The sequence below is a fragment of the Mustela erminea genome, chromosome 4 (genome assembly GCF_009829155.1).
Source record: "Mustela erminea isolate mMusErm1 chromosome 4, mMusErm1.Pri, whole genome shotgun sequence".
Lineage (NCBI taxonomy): Eukaryota > Metazoa > Chordata > Mammalia > Carnivora > Mustelidae > Mustela > Mustela erminea.
The window spans coordinates 83,531,899-83,554,927 of record NC_045617.1 but is presented as its reverse complement, the minus strand read 5'-3'; the positions used below and the strand labels follow the sequence as shown (position 1 = coordinate 83,554,927).

Sequence of the window (23,029 nt, the reverse complement as noted above, 5' to 3'; positions counted from 1 at the left end):
GCAACCTTATTAGGAGGAGGAACCCAGCCAAGAAACAGGAAGTAAGGCAAACAAAAACAACAACAGCAGTCCGTCCCGAAGTTCAGGTTCCAGATCATTTGCCCTCTGCTTAAAGAAGAGTCATGCTCACCCTCTGTACTGGTCTTATTGTATTTTTCTTTAGACATGGAAATGAGTTCACTTGCTTGGTTCTTAAACTCACAGCAAATAAGAAGAGAGTCCCTGTGCTGCTAGATTGCTGGCTGCTCCTTGGCAAGTCTCCCCACTGTCCAGACCTCATGTACCTGTAAAGTGAATATATTAATCCAGAGAAGCTCCAGAGTCCCTTCCAGCTCTAAAATTTTAGGATGTTTTGTTCTGTTACACAGAATTGTTGTCTGGGCTGAACTCTTCTTTTACATAGAATAGTGAATTTAATTCTTAGGGTATTTTTCTTTATTGTCATTTTTTAAAAAGTTATATTTATTTAAGTAATCTCTACACCCACTGTGGGGTTTGAACTCACAACCCCGAGATCTAGAGTCACATGCTCCACTGACTGAGCCAGCTCAGTGCTGCCTTTTGATAATTTGCTCGTGATCTTTGAGAAACCTGAGCTTTTGGTATATTTTCTTTAAAAAAATTTTATCTTTCTATTTTGACGTGGCAGGAGATTTACCAAATAATTTCTGGTTAGTAGCTTTTTTCTTCATAAGAATAATGTGTATACATAGTAGAAAATTTGAACAGTATAAAGAGTTATAAAGAAGAAAAATACATATAACCTCATCATTCGAAGATAGCTACTATTTTGGTACAGTATCTTCAGTACCTCTTCTCTTTGTGTTTATAATTTATATACAGTTAATATCCCAAAAGTAGCTTGGTATTTCTGCTTTTAAAATGTTATTGTATATAAAGTTAATTTTCTATGTCATTGTGTTCAGATATACTTTTAATAGAGCAATGGCCCTACTTTATGTGTTTAAGTTCAGATGCCCTGGTCCTGTACTCTGGGTGTCTTAGTGCAGGCTTAGTATGAACCCCATAGTCTATGTGGAGGTCCAGCAAACATCTTGAAGGCAAAGAACTTGGGGCCTCAGTGTGGCTGAGGAGAAGTCGGGAGCCCTTTTAGGTGCACATTCTCTGTCTACAAGATGCTTGCCCAGACTTGTAGAAAAATGTTCTCACAAGCGAGCTTATTTAGGTGTTCAAGCTATGCAGATTCTAGAAGTGAAATTAGATGTTTTGAGTTCCTGCTGCATACTTAGGATAGCTACAGAATTCCCTGAGAATGTAGGCTTCAATAGCATTTGCTTCAGGTAATGATTTTTAAGACACATTCCTTTCTTAGAGGTGTCCAGGTGAAGTCTGGTTTTGAGAACTAGAATTAAACTCTTTTCCTTGACTTGTACAACAAGTTACTTGCAGATCTGAAAAAAATGATGCCAGGTTAGCAAGCTCAAAGCTGTCTTCATTTGGCTGTTTACTTTGTTGTGCATGCACCTATGTATACACACACACACACCCCGCCAAACACAATGGGATTTCTGTAAAACGAAACAATATAAAACCTCACCCATCTGAGCATTGCTTCTGTAGACTCCTTCTCTATCCTGAGAAGTTTATATGTTAAGGCCTAAGGATGTCCTGAAGGAATGTGGTATGGAAAGACCACAGATGTTGAAGTTACCAGGACTTAAACCTTGGCCACACCACTTCTAATTATGTGATGTTGAACAATGTAGATCCCTGAGCATGAGGATTTCCTTCTGTATTTTTGGCTTTATTTCCTTACTACTTGAAATTTTATCACTCCAAGAACACTTGCCTCTTCCTCAGGACTGCTTATGTGCCAGGCACTAGGTTAGGAGCCTTATATGCATTAATTCTCTTCGTTCCTGCCAGGAAGAGACCATTATTTCCATTTTCCAGATGAGATCAAGGGGTTGGAGAGGGTAGGTAATCCTGGTTTGGAGAAAAGGGACTTGAATTGATTTCTGGCTTTGGTTCTGCCATTTCACCAGCAAGCCATTTAATGAGTCTGAGTCATTGAAGTGTGGCTTAAGAGTTATAAATGAGATGACACATTTAAAACATGAGGCTTGGCTCAGAGGAGGTGTAAGTGTTCCTTAAAGAGACTGATAAAGCCAGACACTTAAGATTAAAATACAGTATAGCAACATTTGTCAGGAACGATGCAATAACATTGATTCTCTGTCTTTGGAATTATTTATTTCTTGAGCTGTATCATAAACAATTTAAGAGGCAAAGTTACATGAACAAAAATTTGTTCATTTACTCATTATTTCACAATCATTTATTGAGACTATCCTCTGTACCTTGCATGGTTAGGGTTGGGAACACAGACTCTATCACAGGGGTCCTTATAATCCACATTATATGAGAGGGAAGAATTTGAAATGGAATAAGCATCCAGAATTGGGATGATGGTTAGGTAAAAAATGATGTGCTAAGTCATTTGAAATTTTTTAAAAGATTTTATTTGAGAGGGAGGAAGAGAGAGAGAGCATGTGAGTGCAAGAGCAGGGGGAGGGAGAAGCAGATGCCTGGCTGAGCAGGGACATGGGGCTGGATCCCAGGATGCTGGGATCATGACCTGAGCTGAAGGCACCCCCTCAGTCATTTGAATATTATGTAAACATTAAAAATGGTGATTTTGAAAACCATGTAGAAACACAGGACTGAGTGAATGAGTTTAAGAAGTAATAAGAGGGGGCATCTAGGTGGTTCAGTTGGTTAAGAGTCTGACTCTTGATATCAGCTCAGGTCTTGAGTGCAAGCTCCACATTGAGCTCCACGCTGAGTATGGAGCCTACTTTAAAAAAAAGGTGGGGGGAGTCTGGGTGGCTCAGTCAGTTAAGCGTCTCCCTTTGCCTCAGGTCATGATCCCAGGGTCCTGGGTCGAGGTCCATATGGGGCTCTCTGCTCACTGAGGAGTCTGATTCTCCCTTCCCTCTGCCTCCTGCTCCCCTTGCTTGTGCTCTGTCAAATGAATAAATAAAATCTTAAAAAAAAAGTCATGGAAGTATCTTTAAATACCACGGGGGGTTCAAACTGTTGGGAAGTTTATATTTGGATAAAAAGATAATATGTAAAAATTGAAATACTTCTATTAGTAGTAATTAGTATAATAGGATTTTTAAAATTTGATTTTTTATTTATTTTTCCCCATAAACAAATTAAAAAAAGAGAGCATACTCTGGATCTGTAATGGATACTGGAAGGGGCCTGAGAGTATAATGTCTGTTCCCCATTTCTGGATGTTCATCCATTACCTTGTTTCTTCTTCCCTATAGGGCCATGTGAAGCTTTCTGACTTTGGCCTTTGCACAGGACTGAAAAAAGCACACAGGACAGAATTTTATAGGAATCTGAACCACAGCCTCCCCAGTGATTTCAGTAAGTGTAAACAGTGGTGTCAGCCTTTTTATCCCTTACCTGGGCCTGGAAGAGCTGTTCTCTTGGTAACCAAAATATGCAGGGTGGATTAGGAGATTTTCACAGCATGAGTCTAGAGAATAAAAGTATCCTCCCACGTGTGCCTGTGATTTTTATTGTATGATGAGGCAAGATGAGTGCTACCAGATATATTGAGGCAGATATTGAAAAGAGCAGTCTTAGGAACTCTGCTGAGAAGGTTACTGGAAATGAATATAGGGCAGGCAAGCGGAAGTAGAGGAACAAATCCTGGGACCAACTCCAGATTAGATTTATCTTACGTGCTTCTTTCTGTCATGGCAGAAAGAAATTGATCTTTGTAAGTGTAATTTTCACTCCAGCACTGTGAAACCATTGAAATTATGTAGTATAATTACAGTTCATCCTGGAGTAACTTATATTAAAAATGTATTTTAATTCTGAAGTCTGTGAATATGGACCAGTTATTACTCATGGAAATTACTTGATGGTAATTTTGAGAAATTATCAATATCTTAGGTACAGTTTGGGACCTTTGCTGCTGATGAAACTAGTCCTGTAATTCTGATGAATGTCTGTATCTTTTGTGGCCACATGACCCACATGACTTTGTGATTCTTGAGCTAATGCTTCCACGCCTTTGATTTGGGTTTACAGACTTGCTGGGCAGTATGTTATCTAGAGTTACTAATGTATGGGCAGAAAGGCAAGACTTTAAGATCTCATGGGGCTTGAACCAGAGCCTAAAAAAGTAGTAAACATACCTGTCTAAACTTTGACTGGGACTTGTTCTCTTTGCTTTTAGCTTTCCAGAACATGAATTCCAAAAGGAAAGCAGAAACCTGGAAAAGAAATAGACGTCAGCTAGTAAGTAATATCTTTAGCTTCTTAAATGCTATAAACCGAGTATGAATAAATTTAAAAAATAGGTACGTGAATTTGCATTCAACAAGTGTTTACAGCATTTCTATTCCTTGCTTTTAAGATTACCTTAATAGAACATTGTCACACTGCCAGTGGCACCAAAGGTAATCTTTTGAAAGAGGGAAGATAATATTAGGTTGTTTTGGTTGTGATGTTTTAATGGAGGACTTCATTCTGATCCTTTACGTTGGCGACAACTCCTTTCCTTCCTATTCCACCTGTTCCCTATTTTTATGGTGTTGTAAATGAGATATATTTAAACTGGAGGTCTCTTAAGATGAAACTTAGTTACAGACATCTTACCCAGAGCTTTAAGGCAGTGGTTCTCAAACTTTTAAAATTTTGATTCACTTGTACAAGTCAAGACTTCAGTTCACCTGCCTTACCCTTTCCTCCTTTGTGGTGGAAAAGAGAACTTGGCGATAAAAATTGGAGAGAAATTTAAGGAAAGTGCTTTTAACTTTGTAAGTATTTAAGTATGTACATATAACATTATGCCCTACAAGCCTAAAAATAATTATCATTACTGCATTTACCTTGATGATATGTTGGAAGTTATTTAAATATTACAAATTCACCAGTGAAATATTGCTTTCTAAGAAAGGCAGACTTTTATTCTAATTCATTGGTTTATATCTGAAGTATAATCTGTATGTCCTAGTGTCTAGTTATTGGAAAATTATAGACCAGAGACAATAGAAATGTATATCACCACATATTTAGGTTTTGCTAGAAACACATAGTGGATGAAATAAATGATGGTAAAGCTAAGCTAACAATTGGGTGTAGAAAGCAAGAACAGCAGCCATGGAAGATGATGGCTAATTCAGAGTGATGGTCATGTACATGTGTATCTAGAAATGGTGGCACTTCTGCTTGTCGGTGTATGTAGTAGTAACTTGGTGGGTTTGCCAAATACTGTATTTCAGTCAGACTTCCTAGTCAAATACTGAACTAGAGTTCTCTGTAGTATCTTTAATAACTCGGTGAGTAGGTCACTGGGAAGTAGCTGTCTGTCCTAGTGGAAATGGATGCCTATAAGCTTGTTTAAGAAAGCATCAAAAGAAAGGCTTGCATTTTTTAAGCCTCTCAGTGGGCCTCATGCCAGACTGTGCTTTGAGTATAATGATTTTTTTAGTCAGCCTGAGCCCTGGGAGAGGCATTATCTTAAACCAAACACTTCTAGAGATGTAGTAACTGAAATTCATCGTGGATATCTTTTTCTCACATGAACTTGGGGATACTTAACCTTGGTATAGTCAGACATATCAGAGTCTCCTTTTCTTACGGACTCTGATACTCTTTAAGTGTCTGAATTCTGTATGTGGTCGAAAAACTGTTTACATAGCTTATTGAGGAAATGTCAGGAACAAATTTGGTCAGATGATTCTATTACATCTCTCCATTGAGTAGTAAATCTTAACCTTGGCTGCACATCAGAATCACCTGCGGGGCTTAGAACCTATTGATGCCTGGGTCCTACTCCCAGAGATAGATTCAGTTGGTTTGGGGTTTATAATCTGGGTATCTGATTTTTTGAAAGGACTCTGGGTGATTTTACTGTACAGTAAAGGTTGAGACTCTCCACTGAAAATAACTGTTTCTCAAACAATAGCTCTGCATTATTTAAACTGGTATTTACCTGTGTTTTGGAAGCTAACAAAAGGTAAGGAATCCTGATCTTTAAAAGTTTTTTTTAAAGCAAGCTGAGAGTTAACCTTTGGCCGCAGTGCTTATTTATGTATGTATGTATGTATGTATGTATGTATGTATGTATGTATGTATGTAAAGTAATTTCTGTGCCCAGTATGGGGCTTGAACTTACAACCCCGAGATCAGGAGTTGCGTGCTCTACTGACTGAGCCAGCCAGGTGCCCCAGTCTCTGGTTTTATAATAGAAATTTTTTTAACAAATAAGATCTACTTAACATTCAGCTTTGCTGGAATAAATCTAATTTCTAAGTTGAGGGGTTTCTGTAGTTTCTTAACCTTTATGATTAGAATGAATATACTTCTTGGAGAGCACAGTCTATGTCACAGACTTTAAAACTTTAAAAATAACAATTGATACTTGTATCAGTTGTTGGAAAAAATGGATTCCTACTTTACAGTATATAAAAAATAAGTTGTAGATGGAAAAATAAAAATAATAAAATAAAAAAACTTAAAACCTTTAAAAATTTTTAAATTTTTAAATAATTTTAAATTTAAATTTAAAAATTTTAAAATATTATAGGGTGATCTTGAAAGGGTGATCTTGGAGTAATGAAGGATTTTTAAAAAACATTAAGATACAAGAAGTACAAATCATAAAGGAAAATTTGATTTTACTTTAAAGAAAAAAACCCCTTTATATATGGAAAGACATAAACAAATGATAAGCCACATATGGTCCCGCTACTTTGGAATTATGTTATAGTTCATGTACATACCCTACAACCCAGCGATTCTACCCATAGTCATATGGTCTGAAAAAATTTGCACTTGTGAACCAGAAGCCATGTATAAGAATGTTTATTACATTTTTGTAATAACAAAAAACTGGAAATAACCCTGTGTCCCACTGACAGAAAATGGTTTCACTGTGGGGTAAAATGTTTTACAACAGTGAAAGGAATTGATTTACAACTACATGGAACATCATGGATCAATTTCAGGAGCAAAATGTTGAGAAGAAAAAAATCAAGGAGCAGAAGACTGCATGTAGAATGATTCCAAATTGCAAAGTCCCAAAATAAAGCTAAGATCTCATTTAGAGACAGATGTGGGGCAAAATTAAATATCTTTTTAAAAGCAGAGGAATGATAAACAAAATTGAACCATAGGGGTTAGGAAAGGCAGGAGGATGGAAAGGAGAGGAGTGCATGTTTAGTTCTAATGACATTAGTAATGATTCATTTCTTTAGTTGAACTCATGGTTATTCATTATTATGCTTCATAACTTGATAATTACATATTTTTTGGTATATATAATATATAACAGCACTTAAAAACCGTAATAAAAATGATAACCTCACACAGGGAGAAGTTATTTCCAGTATGTAAAGGATTATGTCCTGAATCGGGATTAATGCCCTGGATTCATAGAGAATTCCTGCGAATCAATAAGAAAAAAGATGATGCAACTAAAAAACGAATGGGCAAAGGATCCGAACTAGAATTCAGAGAAAAAAAGATCTAATTGGCTAATCAGTGAATGAATACATGATCAGCCTTGCTAGAAATGAAGGAAATGTAAATTAAAACAGCAAGATCCCATTTCATATTCATCAGATTGGCAAAAATTAAAAAGTCTGACAGAACCAGGTGTTGGTGAGATACGGAACACCAGGAGCTCATCCCCACAGCAGGTGTTTAAATAGGTCTGAACACTTTGGAGGACAGTTGGAAGATGTTCATAATGCAAGACCCAGTGGTACTCCTTCTGATAGATCCTTTAGAAAAATTCTTGCTCTAGTGGCCAAGAGGGGTTGCAGGAGTGTTTATTTAGGTGTTGTCATAGTGAGACATTGGAAGCCACAGGAGAATGGATAAAAAACAAAACATCGTGACATTTGTATAATGGAGTACGTGTATAGCAGTGAAATGGATGAACCAGAGCTACCTGAATAAATGGCAAAATCATAATGTTGAGTCAACACAAGTTGTAGCATTGTAGACTAACAAGTACCAAGTGAAACCCTTTATTAAAAGTGGAAATATTCAGGAAGTAATATTATGTCATTTATGCAAATCTTCATATAAGCATAGCACAGCAACTTCAGGGTGGTTTTGACTTCAGTAGGGAAGGAGGAAGGGCCTATGGTTTTAATTGTTCCTATAGTTATTTGTCTTAAAAAAAAACACAACTGATCTACAACAAATATGGCAGATGATTAACCTCTGTTTAATATGGGCAATAGGTACAGGTGTGTTGTATGCTGGTTTTTTTTTTTTTTTCCTGTATGTTTGCAGCATTCCGTAATAAACATTTTCAAAAGACAACACAGGTGTTATTTTTTATGTTAGAAATTCTATAATGTCAAAGTGCTTAGATTAGAGTCTTCTATGTGATAAACCCTCAAATGCTGAGCACACTGGCAGGCTTTGAGTATTGTAGTCCTGGTATATGAGAGCAGATTACTTGAATTTAGAAAAGATTCCCCTAAGAACTGTTTATATAAATGAGTATGTTTGGTAAATAGACATAAATTTATAACCTATAGGATATGAGTAACTTGTAATAATAAAGCTTCCCTTTCTGACTTTGCCAAATCAAGGAATATTTATAACAGAAAAAGGTATAATTTAGACAAGGTATTTCATTTTCAAACTGAGTTCTGCCACTTAATTAGTCCTGAGCCCATGAACAAAGCTGTTTTGGGTGTCACATTTTTTTATCTTCTGGTAAAGCCCTTTGCTAAGTTGTGTCAGGACGAAATAGGCTCCGAAGTATACAAGAAGTATGGAGCCATGCACTCACTCACTGGGTGCTCAGTAAACCACGGTACAAGTTGTTAAGATGGATACCTCTGTCCTGATTGACCATGGGCTTTGGCTCTATTTAGGAATGGTCTCTTGCCTCCCTGACCAAGTGTTATTGTTTGTTTTGGAAGTGCTCTGGCAAATCAGTTTTGCCGTGAAGCTATGGGGTATCCTGCTCAGTTAGTTTGTGGGTAGCTCTAGGTGGTGCTTGGAACCTTTGGTCCCTAGAACAGAACTCTGGGCACCCTCCTGCCTGCGGGGCCCCCCTGATGTATGGTACGTGTTTCAGGCCTTCTCCACGGTAGGCACTCCTGACTACATTGCTCCTGAGGTGTTCATGCAGACCGGGTACAACAAGCTCTGTGATTGGTGGTCGCTTGGGGTGATCATGTATGAGATGCTCATCGGTAAGTTGCATGCTTTCAGAGGACGTTTTCTGTAAAGCCAGGAAAGAGTCCCATATTGATAATAGACTGTTTCAGTTGGGGGTGATCTAAGCACTTTTCCCCTCTTGTCTTTTAATGTGAAGTCTCGTAGGTAGAAAGCTTGTGGCCTTCAAATAGTCAACTTTAGTGTCTGGCTTCCTGGCACCTTGTGGTTGCTTTGTTGTTCATTTATCCTGTTCTTCTTCCCCTTTTTCCTCCTCTCCTAGCAGCTCTTTAAGTCTCTAGCATTTCTTCCACTTCATTGTATGCGAGAACTTTAACTGGGCCTTGGCCTCACGTACTCTTTACTTTCTTGCTGACCCCTTCCTCTCTCTAAGCCTTCAGAGCATGGAACCCTCTGATCTCTCTCCCTCTTATTGGTATGGTGTGTCTGTGTATTTAGGGGACACTGTGACGGGGCGGGTGGCCATATGCCCAAGAGCACGAGGAGAGGAAGTGTGTCCATGGCAGTCCTGAGTGCGTGAGTCGGCGGCCGACTAGTATGGCTTCTGGCTGCGCTGTCTTTGGGAACTTTGGATGGATGCCTGTGGAGGTGGATATGATCTGTGTGGAGGCCATGCCAAGTAATATGGTCTGAGAGTATTTATCCCCTTGTCTGTTGTTCTCAAGAAGAGGCATGGTGGTCACCTTTAAAACCTAGGCTTTTTTCCTATTCAACTTGTTTAGCACTTTAACTATATAACGATATTCCAAGAACAAGGTCGTTTCTCAGTGATGTTGTTTCATCCTTTCATTTCTTCTTGGAGCTCAGTGTGCACATGTGCAAGGCTTTGCTTGTCCTCCTTTCCTTTTCCAGCTTCAGCTGTTAGCTGCTTCCCTTGTGGCACCAAAAGCACAAATTCACTTTAGGCTTAGGAGTTTGAGGGGAAAATGAAAAAATAGATGTTTTCTGGAATGAATGGAAGTCATGGAAGAGGTTATGTGGAGGGCTAAAGATGTATAGAATCATATTAAGGAAAATGCTCTTCGTCAGATTCAAAGTTCTGGAGTGTCAAAGCTCCGAAGTTCCTTTTTTATTACAGGCTACCCACCTTTCTGTTCTGAGACCCCTCAAGAGACATATAAGAAGGTGATGAACTGGAAAGAAACTTTGACTTTTCCTCCAGAAGTTCCTATCTCTGAGAAAGCCAAGGATCTAATTTTGAGGTATTAGTCAGAGAACATCTCCCCCACCTCCCATCCAGGTTTTTTGACATGAGTGAATTCATTTTTTTTTAAACTTAAATTATTACCTGGGTCTGTCCTCTGCTCTCTCCCATTTCTCTCTTTAAAAAAAGGTGGTGGTGGGGGGAGTTATTCCTTTTCTTTTTCCAAAGAGACTATGTGAGGTATGCTGAAAGGCTTCTGTCTTTTCCAGATTCTGCTGTGAGTGGGAACATAGAATTGGAGCCCCTGGAGTTGAGGAAATCAAAAGTAATTCTTTTTTTGAAGGCGTTGACTGGGAACACATCAGGTATATCCATATAAAAACTTTCAGGATTATTTCAGGAAGGCTATAATTTGCTTCATACTAATTTATTAGAAGCACCATTATTGGCAAACCAGGTAAGGGAAGATGACTTCTTAGAAACTCAGGGTCTTCTCTTGATTTTCCTTCGTGGTGAGGGTTGGGAGCTGGGGCTTTCCATCAGCCATGTGCCAGGGGATGTGGTGAAGCTAGCAGTTATTTCCTGAGTGAAGTGACATTTGGGTTCCATGGTGAAGGGAGCACCTAAGAAGTGTGTTGCCCTTGCTTTTACCTAGAACACTCCAACTTCTGTAGTGTTGGGAGCTGCCAACAGGGCTGTCCCTGGTTCAGGAAGCTGGAGTCAGAAGGGGCGTGTGGAGGGAGAGTGAGCTGGCCACCTCAGGGGCTGTGGAGGACTGTGGAGGGTGGCCCGCAGCAGCCCTTCTCACCTGCTGTTTGGCATTGGGCAGTTGCCAAACCAAAGGTGAATACATTGTCCTCTCTTCCATGATCGAGTTCTGATTTGCATTATTCAGAGTTTTACCTTTGGCTTCTTTTTGCCATGTTTTTAACCCTTTCTTCATTAGCATCTCCAGTAGAAGGACAGAACCCCACCTGAGGGGGTGCCCAAAGGGTTAGTTCCCCTTTTTACAGTCATGAGGGCAGTGCATTAACTTGGGATTTTAATTTTTCTCATGATTTTTGTCTTTATTTCCAGCTATGGATCATTGTTAGTTCTGTTTTCTCATTTTGTCTGGATGTGGCCAGGTGGCATGGTTGTTCAGTGTCAGAAGCTTTTCAGAGAAAATAGCTCCTGCCCACCAGTGGATATTCTCCCCATGTCAGGCCAGGGGGCTCTGTGGAGAAAGACTTAATTAGCTGTGATCCACATGGTTACTAACCATAGTAATCATGTCTGTTCTTGGCAGAGAGAGACCTGCTGCAATATCTATTGAGATCAAAAGCATTGATGATACCTCAAACTTCGATGAGTTTCCAGAATCTGATATTCTTAAGCCAACAGGTAACATCACCAACAGTGCCTCCTGCTGCATTATAAGCACATTATTGCCCCTCAGTCTCGGGGTTGTGTTTATAGGTCAGCCAGAGGAATTTTAGTTCTTCACGTTCTTTTTAAGTGTTTTCTAGTGCTGGTGCTGGGAAGCAGCGGTGCCCTATTCAATGGAGAATGAATACAGACTCCCATGTTCAGTGCTGGACGGGGTGGGGAAATCATAAGGTTTTTTTCTTTTGTTTTTATTTATTAAATTAAAGGTTAGGTAACCTGAAGTGACAGAAATGGGGAAGTAAAACTTTAAAAATATTTGTGAAAAATAGGAGGTTCAAAGAACATAGATAAGCAAACGTAGAAGATTCGCAGATTGAAAAACAATTTTTCCCAAGTAGAAACTGTGGTTCTCTTCTTCCCAATGTCGTGTCCTCGGTACTGAGTAGTCCCTTGGGGTAAGATGGTGAATCAACTCTCACATCTGTTTCTTTTCCAGTGGCTACCAGTAATCACCCTGAGACTGACTATAAGAACAAAGACTGGGTCTTCATCAATTACACATACAAGCGCTTTGAGGGCCTGACGGCTCGGGGGGCAATACCTTCCTACATGAAAGCAGCCAAATAGTATCCTTGAAACAGAATTCTCAGTGGAGCGGAGTTATTGGTACATCATTACTGTTTTCCTCTCACACACTCTTTTGAAAGAGTTTCTAAGAAGTTTATGGAACCCCCCAGTGTGTCATGGTAAACTCTCCTGAATGTGACAGTAAGTGAATTCTCATCCATAATACACTGGAAACCTGTAGAACAGAGACAGCCATTTCTACCACATCGGCCATAACAGCTGTACTGCTTCTTTAGAAGCCTCCTGAGCCAATTTGATAGAGGTTTTGAAAAACTTTTTTTCCTAAGTTCATAAGAATGAAGAAGAAACAACAGCCATCATCAAATATTACTGAGATTGTAACATAGACTTATTGACTATTAGCCAATTTCTGTGATTTTATGACAGACGTGCTTTCTGCCAAGCCCACCAAGTATTTCTTTTTCCTTTACAGCTAAAAGTTCCATAGTACTAAGGAAATAAAGCAATAACGAAAGCCTCAGCAGCCAGCATTCTGGCTGAAGGAAATGATCCACCATCCTCTGAGTGGGTGGTGATGGTGGTTTCTCCCCGTACCTCGGCCTGGGGTGAGTGGCTCCTGTTAGCCTCCATTCATGGTGCACTTTATTTATGGTACTAGGATAAAGACCCTCAATCCATCGATTTCTCTCCTTCTGCCCGTCTAAAACACTCGTGCTGCTTTTCTGAGTGTTGATGGGGGATACTAGCGTGATCTGTTGTTGATCTCAGAAGACCCGAGCCACTGGGCTTTGCCAAGGACTGCCAGATCATGTGGCAAATCCTTCCCGTCTCTTCATGGCTGGATCAGAAAATCCCTCAGACGGATGTTGTCTTGGACCAGCAGTAGCCACAGGTGCTGCCAGCAGGAACTCACTCTGGTCCTGGGAACACAGCGGGGAGAGTCCAGGCTGAGGCAGCAGGCCTGGAACTCTCTTGGCTAAGGTGCTGCTCCTGCTCGGTCTCCAGAACCTCCTTGGAAGCGAAGGAACCAGCCCAATAGAAAGTGCAGAGCCAGCCTACCAATCCCTGTAAAGTTCACTCCCCAGTCCTTGGTGCAACTGTGCTTTGTCTTCTGTTGGTCTTTGTATTTGTCCTCTCCAATTTAAGTAACCATTTTGCCTTGGAATCATGATTACAGATATTTCCTTTGCAGATGCCTTCCTGGGGGATGCTCCTCTCTACCCTAAAGGGTAGCCTGCAGCCTGGGCTGACCAGGCCTCTGCTGTGGCATTCTCAAGAGAGACCCTCGGAATTTTAGCACAAAGTGCCTTTTCTTTCACAGATGCCACCACCTTCAGAGGAATTTTGCTGCATCAGAAAAATGTGGAGGCTCTATATTAATGCATTATTTTAAAATTGTTGATAACTCTGAAAGCATCATTTGTACCTGTGTGGTGATTTTGCCTGTTGCAAAGCATCATGGCCAAGCTGTAGCTGGGAGGCCTCTTTCTGCCAGTCTTGAGGATAAGATCAACTTGAAAGTATGTCCTGGCTGAGCCATTCAGAAACGAAAAATGGGATATCAGAGTTATAGTAGTAAATGAAACTGCTTTGGGTTTTAATGTCTTAGAGGAAGAAAAAAGAGAATATTAGGGAAGTATTAACTTTGGATGAAGGTAATGTTTGCCCCTTAATCTTTCATTCATGCTCTGCTAGTGAAAAGGAAGTAAATGAGACTCTTTTGTGTCACTTTGTAGTTCCTTTGTATTACCAAATAGTTGAGGTTTTGACCCCCAGGTGTTTTGCAAGTATGTGTGGTAAGCACGGTAGAGAGAAGTTCACAGGAGTGGTGATAGTCTGTGTGGGGGGAGTGGCAAGGGATGATTTGTTTTAGGGGAAAATGCCCACATTTTAGACTTCTGAATAAACAGTGTGAAAACAGTGTGAATATGATGTGTTTTAAAGCAAATGTGGGGGCACCTGGGTGGCTCAGACGGTTAAGCGTCTGCCTTCGGCTCAGGTCATGATCTCAGGGTCCTGGGATCGAGCCCCACATTGGGCTCTCTGCTCAGTGGGGAGCCTGCTTCTCCCTCTCCCTCTGCCCCCCCCACCCCGCTTGTGCTCTCTCTCAAATAGATAAAATTTTAAAGGAAAAAAAATAAATAAAGCAAATGTGGCTTGTAACTGACAGGGACCAGATTGCTGGTGGCTTCTTTGAACCCGTTTGTGTATCTTTAGAACACTTCATCACCATGTTTAGGCAACATGCTTTTCTGTCTCAGGGACGCTGGGGCCTGTTTTTTACCCTGAGGAGTCTTCTGAGTTGGTTTGTACAAAGAGACCCATCTTCTGTTGGCTGCATGTGTTCTTCCCACCTGGCTCAGGCTTGCGGGGCAGTGGGCTCTCTCCCCTGCAGCAGGGCTAAGGGGGCACCTGCCGACAAGTGCTGTCAGTTGGTGGACATTTGTACAGCTGTTTACCCAGCCTGGGGTTGACCAGGAACCTCACAGGCTCTCAGGACAGGACTTCTGCCAAGCCCTCTGGGTCCACCAGAGCCGAAGTCCTGTGGGGTCCCCTCATTAGCCCCTTCTCTGGGTTAGGGAGAGGAGCCTCAGAAAGAGGCAAGAAGAGCAAAGGCCATCCAGGGTCTAAAGTGCGGGCAGGAGGAAGCTGAACACAGCCAGAATGTATGTTGTCTTTGCAAAACTTAAGGATTTCAAGAAATATGTTGGAAACCATTCGTTTGGTATTGGTGCTCCTCGCAGATAGTTCTGCTTCCCACTCTCTTAAGGGGGGGTTAGGAAATAGGACTCGAACCATACTGCCCACAGAAGTGAAACTGCATACTGATGTCACCCAGTCTCTTCTTGATTCAGGGGTGCATCAGGATTTTCTTCAGTACCTGTTTTTCTTTTTTAGTTTTTTTCAAAGTAGGTTCCACACCCAACATTGGGCTTGAACTCACGACTGAGATCAGGCATCACACTCTCTACTGACTGAGCCAGCCAGGTGCCCCCCAGTACCTGTGTCTTTTTAGAATTACTTTCAAAAGTAAGCTACAGATGAATTCCTTTGGGATTAATATTCAGGCTCTGAATAGCAGGTCACATGTTCCAAACTCATCTGTATGGCGTAATCGGAGTTCTCTGCCATCAACTGCTAATGCTTTCTCTCTGAATAGCTTATATGGAAGGCGTATTCGGGTGTCACTCTCTCCTGTTTGTCTCTCCTGGGCCTATGTGTGTAGCTTCAAATGGTATTTTTTCTTGAACTCAAAGGATTCCGTGAATGGTAGTTTCTTTTGCAAGGTCGTTTACATTTCCCTGGAATGACCTGTGAAATCAACACTGACATAAAAACAACCGCCATGATGCATTTTCAGGCATACTTTCAGCCCAAATCATACTGAAGCGTCCATCACGCAGAGAGCACAGTGCTGGGCACTCTGGGAGGCACTGGGGAGCCTATCATGGTCCTGAACTGCAGAGCAATTCCAGAATTCCCACCAAGTGGCTTAACAGCACGCAGTACCACAGTGTAGTAGTACTGTGAAGCTGACTTAGAGTTGTTAGGGAAGCTGAGGGAAGCTTCCAGAAGTTTTTTAGTTGTAGTGACTTGTAGAGGTGATACAGCCCAGGATTTTGGAGGCCAGTAGGTTTGGTCTTGTGCTACGGTAGAGGCGTGGAGTTGTTACTTTGGAAGGAACAGTCTGGGGTCTTCGTTACTTCCTCATTTCCTTCTTCCACTTCACCTCATCTAATTTCTGTCCTTAAGGTGAAAACGTTTTCATCATTCCAAGTATAAAGCATACTATTCATTTTCATTGTCATTCCTCTGGTCATGCATGTCCTGACTGCCGTAGCCATTGACTTCCCTTCAGCCCTCATTGTGGGTTTTTGTTTTTTTAGATTTTATTTATTTGAGAGAGGAGAGCAGGGGGAAGAGGGGCAGCGGCAGAGGCAGAAGCAGGCTTCCCGCTGAGCAGGGACCCCCCCCACCCCCCCCCGCACTGTGGAATTCAATCCTGTGACCCCAGGATCAGCACCTGAGCCAAAGGCAGCTTGCTTAGCTGAGTCACCCAGGAGCCCTTTCAGCCCTCATCTTACTTGATCAACCTGTTGCACGCATACTGTTAACTTCAAAAAACCCGCAAAAAACTGTTCTTACCCGACTTCTTTCCCTCACCACCACTTAAATGCTAGTAATCATCCAAGCAATGCCTTTGCCCTCTTTTTACTCATGTGATCTCAGTGATCTCCCCAACACCGTGGCTTCAGCTTCCATTTTTTGTGGTGAAGTCATCAAAGTGACCAGCTTCCCAGCTCCATCCCCAGAATCTAGATCCCATATAGCCAAGATCCCTTAGACATCACCATCTGGAAGGCCTTGTTAAGGCTCAAACTAATACTACTCCAAATGGAGTTCCTCTTGCATCCCATTACCTTTTTTTTTTTTTTTTTTTAAGATTTTATTTATTTATTTATTGGACAGAGAGATCACAAGTAGGCAGAGAGGCAGGCAGAGAGAGAGGAGGAAGCAGGTTCCCCACTGAGCAGAGAGCCCAATGTGGGGCTCGATTCCAGCACCCTGGGATCATGACCTGAGCCGAAGGCAGAGGCTTAACCCTCTGAGCCACCCAGGCGCCCCCCATTACCTTTTTGACTCCGTCTACTCAGCTGTCCAGTTGGAAACGTGTTATACAGCTCCTGTCGTAAACAAGCAAAACTCTGGGGCATGGCCATCTGTCCCACCAGTGCCTTCGTTTCTTTCTGCATCTACTACAGTGACCCCTTAGCTGAACTTTGTCCCTGGTCCTTCCCCTTTCAAGTCCGCTGCCCTCCCTGCTGCCAAAGAAATTCAAGTTTCAGGTTTGATCATGTCATTCTCCTGCACAAAACCTGTTCAGGCTCCCGGTAGTTTATATAAATGAGAGCAAACACCTTTGAGGTAGAAGGGTCGTTACTCGCTCTGGCTTCATCTCTGCATCACCCCATCACCCCATCTTCCCTGATCATTTCACCTTTGCATCTTTGCTCATAGTTAATTGGTCTGAAATACCTCCTCCCTGCATGTTCATGGATCATGAACTAGTATTCATTCTTCATGACTTGGTTCACGTTATCACTTCTAGAATTCTCTTGTGAACTCTCATGGTAAAAACTGGCTGCTCTATCCTTTTGGGTTTCCTGAGTGACCTGGACTATTCATAGATCTCTGTTTTCCCCACAAGTATAAAAACCCCTAGGAAGAGGAACTACGTTCTGGTCATTGTGTCCCTGTGGCCGTGCAGTGCTTGGCACAGAATATACCGAGCAGGTCATGTCTTCAGAGCATGTCCTTACCTCTACTGTTAAAGGCGGGCCTGCTGGGGAGATGCTGGCTTTAGTACCCCTTGAAGTTGGATCACCAATAAGCTCCCAGACTAAGTGAGCTGAGGAACTCCGAGGCACCTGACTAGAGTTGGGCCAAATCAGATCAAAGGAGGAGCCAGAAGCTTTACAGCAATGTTTCCAAGGGAACTGCCTTTCATTCCTGCCATGGCTCCTCGCTTGTTTGAAACCAGAACATAAAAGTCTATGAGTCCTCTTACATTCCAGATTTATACTTCGCTTTGTGGGGGTCTTACGTGGTTGGATATGGGGATTCAGGAGGTCTTGAATGTAAATTAGCCAGGAACTCAAGAAGGCAGAATATTAGGGTTCTGGAACTGTGAGTTATAGACAGTAGAATGGGAAGGGCATGCCCTGACTCAAAGTGACCCTGTGGCACAAAAAAGAGGTTCTGTTCTGGGCAGTCAAGATGCTACTGTTTTGGGTCCCTCTGAACATCTTGACTTTTGGCTTTATTTTCTGCTAAAAAAACAACATGGACACAAATGATAATATTTTATTATAGAAAAAGCATCCCACATAAAGGATTTCGTAAACACTGTAGGTGAACAAGTGCAATTTAAAAAAGTAAATACAAAGTAAAGAGGCAAAATCTACGAGCATTTTGCCTTTAAGAGAATATGTAATGTTCTCCTGCAGAAGTGATCCCACCCAGAGCACGAATGTGGCTCCATGTCCCCCAGTGAAGGCAGCAGGTATGCTTTCTGAATTCGTATGCCCATTTTAACAATTTCAAAACAATGGCAAGAAGTGGCATTGAATAAATTACTAAAACCCCTCGATTCTTAACTTTCTATTGAAACTTGATTAAAAAAACAAGACTCCATATCACACTTTGACAATTTGACTTAAAGCCTATGCCAATTGTTTTCTGAAAATATATCCTTCCTTCCTTCCTGGGCTTATTCCACAGTATTTTCATAGACCTGTATACATTAGATGACATACTGGTTTCTTGGAATTTATTGTAAAATAATATTTGCCATTATGTATTACACACTAAATGTACCTTCTAGCTTCCTTACTATTTTTGCTGTCATCTTTTCAATATTCTTCCTCCACTTTGGAGAAACCATGATCATCTCACCTGACACACATTAACACTCTGCCCACTCTCCAGCTCAATGCCAAATGTTTCCCAATCAATAACACATGATAATGATGCATTCTAAATCTCAAATTCAGGTTCCTCTTGGCTTGCTGAGCTACCTCTGAGTAAGACAGTCTGAGCAAAACCATCTTATGAAGATGGTTCAGTATACACAGCCTGGCTTACTTATTTAGGCACTTAGAAGAAAAACAAACAAAAGACCCAGCAAACCTGAGTTCCACCTTTATTAGAAATAGCTCTTGCCCAGCTAGCCAGTAACGGACTCTGAAGGGAATAACTGCACCCCAGCCCTTGTCCCTGTGGGGACTGAGCGGTCCTGCCATCATGGACTGCCTTGGCCCCAGGAACATAGCAGCTATGGCTAAGGGGAGCTACTAAATTAGTGATGCTGGGCTCCAAGCCAGGAGGGTGGTGGGTGCAGAAGAGACCTCCCTCTTCACCAGAAGGGACCCGTGGGCCCCACTTTTCCCTTCGTCACCACCATCTAGTGACACTGGCAGGTTTACCTGTGTAGATTTCCAGTTCATCGCATGGGTTGGGGCCAAAAGCACATTAACCCAGTTTGGGTGGTGGAGGGAGGGAGGGAGACCTATTTCTTGAAAGCCTGAGGAGATTAATCACTTACACAGAACAGAGTGCGAAGTACACACCATACTTTCATACCTGGCTTTTTACCTAAGCAAGGACTAACTGGTTTTAGAGTGTTAGCTGCGGCATGTTCACACTTGAATGTTAATGGAGAAGCTGGAGAACAGAAGTTACACTTGCTAGACTAACAGTTCATTGAGATTTCCTTTGTGGTGGCATGGAAGGAAGTCAACTGAGAAGCAGAAAGGAAGCACCATTAAATGATTATCTGGGCTGGACACCTATCAGTGGGGAAGAATGAAATACTGGCATGGTCAAAAACAAACCTGACCTCAAATAGGAGTCAAGGAGTTTCACAGACATAAAATTACCCTCTGGCTACAAAAAACCCTCACCCTAAACTTTAACACTTACCATCAGCCTTATAAGCTAGATGCTAGTGGTAGTCAGAACTCTGGGTGGGAGATGGCTCAGTTTAACCCCTTACTACTACTATTTTCTGAATAACGGAGCATTGATCTCCACTGTGATTGTGGTCACACGCACAGAGAACACCCTTCTTAAGAACATTCTTGTTCTTCAAGCCTGGAAAGAGCAGCTTTTGACAGCCATCTGACTTTACCTTTGGAGGACTACAACTATGGCAGTCAAAATGGAATCACCTAACTTGCCCTATGGTATCTTATGGGAATAGAATTTAAGAAAACTAGTCATGTTATCTTAACTTAAAGGAATCTATGTACCTTTTTGAAATCTATGATGAGTAAAGGCTCTGGGTAGGTGATTAGAAGGCCAACCTTTACCATAAAATGGGAGATTATCCCTAGATACTTAACATCTGACTCTAGACTCTGAATTTAGCTCTGCTGTTAATAGCCATGAGGACACAAGGGAAAATGGTTCGGTACTGGGAGGAGTGGTCTGTGCTGTCACACACCATGCATTATTAATGGAGCCAACAGATGAAACAAAATTACTAGGCCTAATACCCCTTCAATTCATCTGTCCTTTGGGGATGACAGTAGTATGGTTTTCTAACCTAGTGTGAGCAGTGTGATAGGCTACTTCAAGGACAAATATCCTGATCCAAAAAAAAAATCCCACAGTATGTAAAAAATATACAAAAAAATACAAAGAAAAATCCTGCACTGGGACAAGGGCTGGGCAAGTGATGTTTCTCTACACAGCTTCACCCTAAATGCCCTCTTCCCCGGAGCTTTTACAAGTCTATGGAGAAACAGAGCGCTTGTGAGAAATTTCTGCCCATCTCTTGCAAGCCTTTCAGTCATATCATCTAAGGAAAGTTTCCCAGCCACACTCACAGCAATGTGCTGCTTAGGGAGAAGACCTGTGGCTTCACACCACATTCCAAGCCATGATAATCAAAGTGGCCTAATCTGAACAGGTTCTTCTACTTGAGTTGTGAATTTCATTCTAAACGATCATTCCAAATAATTTCTTTAGACTCAAAAACCTTGAACGTAAAAAGGGTTCATAAACATTGTTACACTATTACCAGACTTCTGTCAAAGAAGCTGTGTGGTTTTGAACTATTCATTGCATTAATGAAAAACAACTTAATTTACACTCTTAAGAAATCTCCTTTTGAATGTTTTAGATGAGAGCCTAGTTCTTCCCAGATGCAGGTCTGGGCACAGAGGCCACCAGGAATGGGATCTTTACGGACCCCTAATGAGAATCCTATTACCGCCTGCTTATGGAAGCTAGAGATTGTCTCTTTTTAAGGTTTGGTCCCTTTGCTGCTAAGTAACTTGCCTGGTATAAGACAAACAAAAAAGCCAAAAACAAGGTATAAAGGATGAGAGGACAGCTTTGATGAATATGAGGCAATAGGAGCCTTGACTTCCTTTCCTGCTTTTTGCAGTTGTGCAAAGACTCCGTAAATGGCACCAGACCCAAATTTTTCAAGTTACCAGGGCTGCTGCAAAGCCGGTAGCTTATTTACCAGTGAGTGCTTTTTTAATCCCTTGCTGGAGGCACAGACTTTTCAGTAATGACAAGGACACACGCTAACTGTGGGAGAAAGGGAAAGGATGGAGAAGCAGGTCTCCTGACACTCACGGGGAGACAAACCATGGAAAGGACTGGCTGTGGGCATCCCAGACAGAGAAGGGCTCCGAAGAGGCACAGTCCACAGCTGGCCCTAATCCTGAAAGTCGCTAGATGCCATCTGAGAAAGTGGGGCATTCAGCCGGTCAAGTTCATCCACTTGAGGTGGGTGGTGCATTAATATCTCCTGGTCCTCTAAGACATCTTCTCCAGCAGCTACCAGATTAGTGAGGGATTTGCTTCGTACACACTGGAAATCCACATGGCGACTCTTCCCTTCTTCCTTTTCCCAGGACATCTGGATAAAGGGGCGCTGCACATAGTTATAGATTACTTCAGAGCGGCCACCAGGTCTTCTCTTAATTTTTTCTTTGCAGGTAGGATAACCTGAAACAGAAGAAGGCCATTCTTATGACTGTGGGAAGTTACCCACTCTAGATTCCATGCTTTCTCTTCTCTAACCACATTAATTTCCTCCCAAATTCAAAGGCTGGGGAAATGACTTCTGACCATGCCCTGCCACTCCCAACAACATTCTACATGCTCACTTCCCACCCATCCAGGTTAGTAGGTCTTGTTCCTGGAATGGAAGTAACAAAAATTCTATCTCCTCTAATGGCAGGGCAAGAACAGCCTCTTAGTAATTTCAGAAGCCTGTACTTACTGGCACCAGTGCCAAAGAAGAGAAATCCTACTAGGCCATGGTGAAGTCCAGTCTCTAACTCTAGTGCTTAGAGAGCACACTGTAGGAGAAGGTTAAGAAAGCATGTAATGTGTAGCTTAAAGAAAAAACAGGGAATTTGCCTGAAATATCTGAAATGGGAGAAATTTTAGAGTAGCTTCAGAGGCTAGAACTAGAAGGAAGACTGAAGAGATTGGAAGTTATCTACTAGATACATGGAAGAATGTTCTAATGGTAGGACAGTCTGATGGGCTGCTCTGGGAAATGGAATAATCCTTATCACCCTGTTCCCGGGGTTTCCAGTGACAAAGGAGGGACACAATGGAAAGAGGTTTAATAGACCTCAAAAATCTCTTCCAACCTGCAATTCCAATCTAAGTCACACACAGTGAAGACCTGATGGGTTCTGTAGGTAAGACTGAGACAGCAAGAATAGCAAAACAGGAGTCAAACACTCATGAGGGGAGACCAGGACGGCTTCAGCATTCTCAAAGAATCAGTGTCTCAGACCCTTCCATGGAGAACACAGGTTGGGAGCCACCTGCTCACGACCATTTCAAACCATTCTACCAATACACACAGACATTCCTCAAAGGTGTGTAGTGGAATAAATCCAAATTTTGAGTCTCCAAAGCTATAGTTTTCAGAAGGACCCTTCCCGATCCCCAAAAGATCCTCACCAAGACTGCTGGTAGAATGGCTCTCTCACTTGGTAAGCCCACAGGCCCTGCTCCATTTACCCCACAGTGTCCTTAGCCCTCACTGCTCTTTATCCCAAAGCAGTACACCCGAACTTATTCCTGCAGCTGGTTTAAAGCATTTATGACTGGAAATAAAATGAAAAATATAAGGGTGAACAAAAACAAAACCAGGAATCCTTCACACAGGTAGGAATGTAGTTTTCATGTGTG

The 23,029-nt window shown here is 41.7% G+C and overlaps 2 protein-coding genes across 6 annotated transcripts in view; one reads left to right on the top strand and one right to left on the bottom strand.

The window, feature by feature from the left end:
- STK38 (serine/threonine kinase 38) overlaps positions 1-14,225 on the top strand; it is a 41,210-nt gene extending 26,985 nt beyond the window's left edge. Inside the window, exons 8-14 of one of the 3 annotated variants that reach the window (XM_032339741.1) lie at positions 3,300-3,402; positions 4,226-4,287; positions 9,098-9,215; positions 10,277-10,400; positions 10,612-10,707; positions 11,631-11,725; positions 12,207-14,225. In XM_032339741.1, coding sequence (XP_032195632.1) covers positions 3,300-3,402; positions 4,226-4,287; positions 9,098-9,215; positions 10,277-10,400; positions 10,612-10,707; positions 11,631-11,725; positions 12,207-12,337 — 729 coding nt within the window. In that variant the 3' untranslated portion in view covers positions 12,338-14,225. Of the gene's footprint in view, positions 1-3,299; positions 3,403-4,225; positions 4,288-9,097; positions 9,216-10,276; positions 10,401-10,611; positions 11,726-12,206 lie in introns of those variants that run through there. The other 2 variants (XR_004284997.1, XM_032339742.1) reach the window with 2 other exon arrangements.
- A 3,922-nt stretch (positions 14,226-18,147) lies between these two features.
- Positions 18,148-23,029, bottom strand: part of KCTD20 (potassium channel tetramerization domain containing 20) — a 30,104-nt gene continuing 25,222 nt past the window's right edge. For all 3 annotated transcript variants that reach the window (XM_032339745.1, XM_032339743.1, XM_032339746.1), the window contains one exon: positions 18,148-21,823. In XM_032339745.1, coding sequence (XP_032195636.1) covers positions 21,531-21,823 — 293 coding nt within the window. In that variant the 3' untranslated portion in view covers positions 18,148-21,530. The remainder of the gene's footprint in view (positions 21,824-23,029) is intronic.